This window comes from Notothenia coriiceps, unplaced genomic scaffold (genome assembly GCF_000735185.1).
Source record: "Notothenia coriiceps isolate Sejong01 unplaced genomic scaffold, NC01 NC01_scaffold00019000, whole genome shotgun sequence".
Taxonomy (NCBI): domain Eukaryota; kingdom Metazoa; phylum Chordata; class Actinopteri; order Perciformes; family Nototheniidae; genus Notothenia; species Notothenia coriiceps.
This window is the reverse complement of record NW_011351701.1, coordinates 748,539-757,036: the sequence shown is the minus strand read 5'-3', so window position 1 is coordinate 757,036 and position 8,498 is coordinate 748,539. Positions and strand designations below refer to the sequence as shown.

The following is an 8,498-nucleotide window of genomic DNA, read 5'->3' as shown; positions in this document are numbered from 1 at the left end:
TTACCTGGTTAAGCACCTCGGCAATGCAATTGCAGGGGCCGCCTCGCAATGCCCAATTCGGGGGCGACCAACCAGGTTTAACTGGTTGGTGTGTGGTGAGTGAGTGAGTGAGTGAGTGAGTGAGTGACTGAGTCGAGTCACGTCCGTCGAGACGACGCTGAGAGCGGAGGAGCCGACGTCCGACTATTGTCTGTCAACCCTAGAGAAGACGTCTGGGTAAGAGTGTCGCAAATAGTTGGAAAAAGATTGAGTTATAGTTCCGGTGTGAAATAACAAAAATGAAGCCGACACGAAACACACACGAGTCCCACTCAACCGACCACATGAGCGATTTGTTCCTTTGGTGTGGAGCGTGCCTCGAGTCGCGTAAGTGTTGCAGGCGCTGGTTAGTCTCGTGTGACACGGAGAGTCTCTCCACCCCCGAGCTCGATGACTCGAGGTTGCTCGGCAATTTCCGTCTCTCACTTTAAGTCACTTTATGTGCATCAAATGTCTCTACGACCTACTCTTTGTTTCACTAAAAACCTTTAACCGTCGTATAATTTAGATAGATCATTGCAGTGTACCTTAACACTAGTCACCTTTACCGGTACGGTGACCCTGGCACATTTTGCACTAATTGGAGCCTCCATACTTCGACAGAGGAACGAGAAGTAGTATAAAGAGCGAGTCTCTATGACCGGACGGGTACGTAGTATTTAGAACTATCAAGAAAGAAGAAGGTGTGTCCTTGACAAGAAGACAGACTAGTTCAGGATGAGCCCTGCGGGCGTCCGGCATCGCTCCTGCCAGACAAGCACAAACCTGTAGGTCGACGGGTGTAGATTGGGAGCCACGCGGAGACAGGCGATGACAGCGCACCGTCGCCGGCCGGAAGTGGTTGGAGTGCTGTGGCCGTTCCCACACGCAATCGGACGACCCCCCTTGGCACTAGCTTTCCACTCACGACCGAGACGCCGGTGCATATTACTGTAGATAGCAAGAAGAATAGTGAACTTATCTCTCTTTGGACCGTCCAAATGTCCAGACACCATGCGTGTAATTCGTTGCGTGATTTAGAGAAAGATGGTCTGAACTAATCTTTACGTATCCGACGTAACCTTCGAAACACAGCTTACCTCAATATCAATGATGTTTACATCGCGTCCAACAACAATTACTACCCCGGTTATTAGCTGATCAATGCCTCCGTGTCTTGTGTCTAAAGCGTCCTCCGAAAATTTACTCTTTTTCATAGTGAGTACGAATAAAGTCGATTTTACGTTCGTAACTTCACTATATAAATATCGTAAACTTATCTTTCAACACATTACCCTTACTCACTAATAGTTTACAAACACTCACTACGGTCGCTCCCCCCGTGACTCTACTACCTCTCGGGCCGGCGGCTCGCTTCGAGGCTCAGCCGACCGTCCACGGAGTACGGACGATATGGGGTATGGTTAGTTTTGTTTTGTCCGTTTGGCGTCATTCCTTGTTCTGTCTGTTTTTTCTCGTCCTGTCTGTCTGTCTGTCTGTCTGTCTCGTCCTGTCCCTGTCTGACGGGCGCCTCCGTCCTCGGTCGCTGTGGCGCTGGTCCCTACCGCCGTCTGGCTGGGAAAGTCATGTACGGAACGTATTGCCGGGACTTCCCCGGACTTTTTCCGACCCAAGCCTCTCTACACGCCGATTGAAAACCAAACAGTTTGGTTTAGACATAGATCCCTAAGTTGTACTGACCCACAACTATACTTATTGAAATAATTGGTGGTCATCGTTCATTTCTCAATTTGAAGATGGCAGCAGACCAAACAGGAAAAACATGGGTCTACCCGTGAAATCAACCAAAAGGGAATGTCGGTACGATTACACTGTGGACTATCCGATCCAAGGGTCGTCGATTAAACGTAGTCATTAGCGTGACCCGCACGACTTCACGGTATATATTATATCTTATATAAAAATGCTTAATTTTTACAAAAACAGACTTAAAGAACTATCCATTCCAAACGAGCGCCATTAAAACACGTTTGGGTTACGAAAGAAGGGGTAAGCTACGCTAATTTAATCCATGTTATTCACTAAATACGTTAATACCTAATCGTAATCCCATGAGAGAAAACATTGATGCTAGTCGACTTACACATAAAGGAATTCACTTTTGCCGGAAGTGGTGTGTCCTTTTAGGAGTGACTTGGAGGAACACGCGTACCGCATGACGTTAAGCCATACCCGGAAGAAACATTGGACAATGACGTATCAGTGACAAATCTCTAACGAGGCGTTTTGGGAAGTTATTTTCTGTGTTAGAGTTTTACTCGCTACTAGGGATGCCAGAAACTGACCATGATCAAAATCGAACATCGGACAACCCTGGCGAATAATAATCGATTATTCGACGCCCGCGCGGAGACTGTAACGAATATTCGAATAATCACTGGCATCCCTACTTTCTACAGGGTGTACTTTGAGGGTTTTTGACTCTGCAGATCGTTTACATGCATAAAAACCTTCATAACACACAAGGGGACGGGTAATAACTGGAAAAGCATGACATGGGACCTTTAAATTAAACCAATACTCTTTTATACATAAACCCCTTCTGCTATGCAAACACAGAGGGTCCTACTACGTTTCTTTGGTCCTACATTCTGGTGTTGTTGTTTTTAAGTCCTCTCAAAAGGTGCATAACTTATAATATATGATTTTACTAATGTTGTGGAATAATCTTCAGGATTCATTTCTAAGCGTGTGGTCACAGCTGTATCTGTAGAGAATTCTGCATCAGAAATGTTAGTTTGTGAACACAAGTATGCATTTTGGCTCTGCTTTTAAACTCAAAGCAGTTTGTAAATGTGAGTATCTGCATCGTCGTAGATTTTAAATATTCAATGCAGAGATTGTTCTCAAAGCATGATATACACTCACAGGCTATGAAAGTATTTCTGGACATCATTTTACAAGCTTAACATCTTTTTGTAACATCGTTTGTAATATTTGCAACTATAAACTGAATAGTGGCCAGACAAATGTAGTAACTGTTATTGCTGCTTTGAACCTACCATGCGATCTTCAAATGTTTTGACCATGATGCCGTCCGGCAGGGACGTTGCGAGCAGAGCCATTTCCTTCCTCACTGTGCTGAAGAACTTCTTTGCCTCTGCTGGCTGAAACTCCATTTTATAAAACGATTGTGTGTCTGATAAGATGAACAGAGAGAGAACAGACATACAAGGATTAAATATAAACACAGAAAGAAATAGAAACTAAGGAATACAACTTTTGTGTTCAGGGAAGCTAAAGGATGTGTGTGTGTGTGTGTTGGTCTCAGTTTGACAAAACCCTCTCTACATGTCTCACCTGGGGCCCACTCCAGCACAGAGAACACCTCCCCCCTGGCGCTGGTGAAGGTGACGCCGGGCTTCCCTCCGCTCTGCTGGCACAGTACCGGGGTGTCACTGAGAAATTCGCTGGGCCACTCCCCTCCTCCCACCGGGGTCTGAGGGTCCTGCTGAGGCTTCTCCTCTCCCGCTCGCTCTACCTGAACAGACACACATCGGCACGAGAGACACACTAATGAGTTTTGATCCTTACACATTCATATGGACTGCACTGGCAGTGTTGTAGATGTATTGAGCTAACCTCTGTCGCTGCTCCAGCGCCCCCTGCCTCCACCACAGCCTCCATCTTCTCCTCCTCCACGATGGCGACGTTGTCCAGCGTCTTCCTCAGGTTCTCCTGCAGCTTCTTGATGTCGTCCAGGAAACGTTTCTCCTTGGTCGGCTTCTCTGGTACGGTGGGCGTCACTGAGCTTGCTACGCTGGTGGTGGAGGCGGGTTCAGCGGAGGTCGGGGAGGTGGGAGACCCTCCGGTCCAGAGCTGCTCCACAGTCATGTTCTTCAGGCTCTCCAGGATCTTCAGCGCCTCCTTCAGCTCCCTGAAGCCCCGAGAGGAACCCTCTTTACCGGGCTTCTCTGCTCCGTTCACAGCTCCTGGAGTGGTTCCTAGGCAGGGAGAAATAACACGTTTATTACATTCTGAGCATAATTAGAGTTGGGAACAAATGGTTGTAGAATGGTTATACGTCGAAGCATCACATTTAGCTTGATTCCCAATTTCGTTTCAATCCCAATTTCATTTCTGGTAATCAAGTTATTTGTTGTTTTAGATTCAAGACAACAATGGGTGTCCATGGCAAAGAGGAAGAGGCTTTATCAGGTCAGGATAGACAGGCAGGTTGGTAGGATCAACTTAATGGCTTTGATTTGGGGGGGGTTTTATGATAAAAAAATAAAATAAACCTAGAAACATTTAATCGTCAAATTAAGTTTCCCTCAAAACCTAATTGACATTGCAGTTTGCGTTGCATGGGAACCATATTTTTTGAAAACCAGATGGGTTTGCCTACTGTAGGTTGATGATTAGTTTTTATTTATTTTATTCATTTATTTAACAGGGACATTAATTAACATTTCTGTAAATGTGCCAGAGTTAGCCAAGAGGCTATTTTTCATCTGTAGTCCCAGAACAGATTTTAAAAGTCAACCTAAAACACATTTCATTTTAAACAAGTACATACAATACATTTAAAACATGGAACACACACTACTGGAATACTTAAATATATTATTGTGTTCTGACATGGAATCTGCAATGTCTAGGTGTTCATTTCCTTAGATTTTGAAATGTAGCAATATCCATTTATCATTTTACTGTAAAAATGTATTCTTTGTGGTTTGCAATTAAATGCTAATCAATCGTTTTGTATAAAAAAGAAATCCTTTGTGTGCCTAAAGATATACATTTCACTTTTTTTTCAGCCGAATGCCGACAAGATTCAAGGAGGATAATTAAAGGTTTGCACTGTGGAGTCAACAGTATTCCCTTAAAGGCCCCATGTCATGGCCATTTCTACTGATCATAACTCCATTGTTGAGGTCTAGAATAGATGTATATTGTGCAATGTTCCAAACTCACATTGGTTTCTCATAAAGCATCTCTGTAAAGTATGTGTATTCACTCTGTGTCCTAAACGGCTTGATGGAGCTCCTGACATAGGACCTTTAACACGAACAATATTATAAATATTTTTTTTAAATAGTCCGCCCACCTCCAGCAGAAGCAGGGCTCGCAGCAGCTACAGACGCCTCCCCCTCCTCTCCAGTGGCCCCTTTAGAGGGGCTGGTGACCCCAGCTTTGCCTCCCTCTAGAGGGGGGATGATGAACATTGAGGATCCGGTGGGGGTGGGGGTGGGGGTCACTGTGTCGGTGGCGTCTGTGTTGTGGATGTGGCTGTCGTCCTCCGTGGTGAGGCCGTTGTCCGTCTCCCAGCTGTCGCTCTCGTCCTCCCACTCCTCAGTGGACAGCACGCTGCTCGTCTCCTCCACCGAGTCGTAATCCGTCTCCTCGATCTCAGACTCCACGTTGTAGAGGTGCTGAGTGTGTGTGATTGTTAGGAGACATTTGTTAGCAACATTTCTAGAATAAAACATTATATTTGACTAAAGATAAACATTAACCTGTGGCAGGACGATGGTCATGGAGTTATCCGCCCACACCACCTCCACCTTGCTGCTCACATCCACCCGGGACACCTGGCCCACCGACGTCTGAGAGGAGGGTTATAAAGAGAAACGAGCATTATCAGCAAACCCCAACACGTTAGACACATGAAAACAAGGCTACTGGATATCTTATTGTGTGTTGTACAGATTGTAAAGCCCTTAAAAAAATGTAGATTGCTTTTATCTTTCATAGACACTCTGGATATTATGCCTAACAGATCAGATGACTGAGTCCTTTTTATTCTTATTGTAAGAATACTTTTGCTTACAGTTTTCTCTTATTATTATTTGTTTAGAATTTTGTTTTTTTTGTATGCCTAATTGTGTTTCTTACCTGAGGTCGAGGCGGGATGGGGATGTTTAAAATAGGAAACTGAAAGTGAGCATTATCTTTCTGTTCCATTCTTATTCTGTAATTGTATATTTTGTACTTTTAATGCTCAATAAAATATATATATATATATATAAAAAAAAAAAAAAAGGTAGATTGCAGTGTTTATAACTCCATAATAATAATATTAATAATACTACTACAATGGAAATGTTTGATTCCTTTTGACGTAACATATGGTTACATGTCCAGCCCTTTTCTCACCTCATTCTCACAGTCGTTGTTTCCGTTCTCCGAGTTCCATATTCTGATGACGATGTCTGTGGTGCGGAAATGGAAATCTGGATGATCTGTGATGTCGTACACACTGACATCCTCCTCCATACCAAAAACCTGGAAGAAAAACAAAAATGTTCTGCATTATTTGATTTATACGACAGTCAAGTTGAATTGACACGTATAGCAACACAAGAAGATCTAATGACGGTACACAAAGGAGTGTAGTGAGGTTGCTGTGGTTAAAACATACAGCTTTTCATACCTGCATAAAAACACCTCACCCCTAAATGATCATTTGATCATTTGTTTATCAATGCCTTCGCTGCGTTTGTTTCGGCCTGGATTCTTTGTTAATTCCCAAAATGGAGAACATTCTTGTTGAATTGAAAATAAATGGGGGTCGCATTTCACAACAGCAAAGCAATGTGGTAGAGTTTGTTAACTGATGTTTTTATAATGTTTTGCTACTTTTAGAACTAAATATAGTTGTAACTATATCAATTCATTGGGATTGTTCTTCCAGGGTGATTCATTGATGTATAATTGGTCATTCTTAGTCATTCTTAAAAGGCCCCCTTTCCTTCCTCTATAACACTGTCAATCTCTCTGTTGTCTTGTTTCCCTGACTGACCTCCACGTCGTCGCTGCTGGAGTTGAGTTTGATCCACTTGACGACACATGTTCTGCCTTTGTGATCACCGGACTGGATCACACCGTACACCCCCGGGTCCTGGAGGGCTTGGGCTGAGAGCGCACACACACACACACACATCGATTAGAGATACAACAAAAGGCCTTAAAAAAGGTAAAGATTTACAACAGAGATTTTTTTATGAAAGGAAATGACCACTTCAGATAACAGCCTTATCATAAACTAGATATATATATTTTAGTCCATTTCAAACACACATTGTCTTGGCATAGTTGAAATGACCTAGATGCTTTAGGTACTAGGTGACCTATATAATAAATCTCATGGCGGTCCAAAGGGACAGAATTCTGACACACAGTGTGTCTTCCCTGGTCTGAATGAGGAAAATAGAACAAAGTAAAAACAACCAAATTCTCCATTAAGCTGATTTTCCTTACGTCTTTTGTCGACTACGAAGTCCCCGGGACAAAACTCGTGGCTGTCGAGGTGCTGGATGGGGATGAGCTCGTTTGATCTGATCCTTTTCTCCAATCGCCCGTCCTTCCACATCACATCAGACGTGGTCTTGGTTGATACAACTTCCACTGCAACCCTGTTCACACACACAAAGGGAACAGTGTTATATAATATTAGAAGTCTACTTGTTTTGCTAATGTCATTTTTTACATTACCTACCTATCCATAAATGTTATGCTTAATAAACAAATAATCATTTAACCGAATCTCTTCCAATTGTCCGTTACATTTAAATCTTCCAAGACAAGTGGACCGGAACCAATTCTTTCTAACGGAAGCTCTGAGAGTTAGAGGGTTTGAATGGATGAAACCATTAGTAAATTAATTTAGAAAGGCATCAACGATACAGCGGAGAAGGAAAAAAGACACAAATGCTGTCTGTACGGCTGCTAACCCACCGGTCACCAGGCTTGAACTCGCGGGAGAACTTGGTCCTCTTCTTCTTGTGCTTCCTCTTCAGGTTCCGGATGGAGAGAGGGACGCTCTTCTTGCGGTTTGCTCCCAGACCGCCGCTCTGAGAGGAGGCTGTGGAGCTGGCCGATGACGTTAGAGAGCTGCAACCAGGATTACAGTCACAGGTTAATGTATCATTTCATTATACCAACAGCACACACACAGAAAGGATAGTTTGAGTTTAAGATGGTCCTCTTAAGTCAGACAAAGACCCTTCAAAGTCCAAACCGATAGATATTCAGTCTAAAATCATGGAATAACCTCTGAACACCTGCAAACATTTAGCAGAGAGAAGCTTGAACCAGAGAATTCTAGGCTGTTTTACTGAAAAACTTCAAACATTAAGCAATAATCAAAATTGTGATGCAAATTATTTTCTTTTAATCAACTATAAGCCCCGTTGTTAATAAAAGGCCACTCTGAAACGTGCAGTTTTGCTTTATTGGGGGGGTCTGGGGGGGTCCGAAAACCCTAGGGTTAAACCCTAACGTAACCCTAACCCTAACATGTCACCCATCTCCTTCGCATAGAGTTGATCAGGTTGTTGATTGTGGCCTGTGGAATGTTGGTCCACTGCTGTTCAATGGCTGCGAAGTTGCTGGATATTGGCAGGAACTGGAACACGCTGTCGTATACGCCGATCCAGAGCATCCCAAACATGCTCAATGGGTGACATGTTAGGGTTAGGGTTAGGGTTTTAACCCCTAGGGGTTTTTCGGACCCC

General features: G+C 43.6%; 1 protein-coding gene across 1 annotated transcript in view; it reads right to left on the bottom strand.

Annotated features, from left to right (window-relative positions):
• Positions 1-8,498, bottom strand: part of LOC104951632 (E2/E3 hybrid ubiquitin-protein ligase UBE2O-like) — a 66,717-nt gene that overhangs the window by 22,748 nt on the left and 35,471 nt on the right. Inside the window, exons 5-13 of the mRNA XM_010778342.1 lie at positions 7,720-7,875; positions 7,243-7,397; positions 6,785-6,897; positions 6,139-6,267; positions 5,499-5,588; positions 5,090-5,414; positions 3,622-3,983; positions 3,340-3,520; positions 3,042-3,178 (exon numbers count right to left, since the gene is read on the bottom strand). Coding sequence (XP_010776644.1) covers positions 3,042-3,178; positions 3,340-3,520; positions 3,622-3,983; positions 5,090-5,414; positions 5,499-5,588; positions 6,139-6,267; positions 6,785-6,897; positions 7,243-7,397; positions 7,720-7,875 — 1,648 coding nt within the window. The remainder of the gene's footprint in view (positions 1-3,041; positions 3,179-3,339; positions 3,521-3,621; positions 3,984-5,089; positions 5,415-5,498; positions 5,589-6,138; positions 6,268-6,784; positions 6,898-7,242; positions 7,398-7,719; positions 7,876-8,498) is intronic.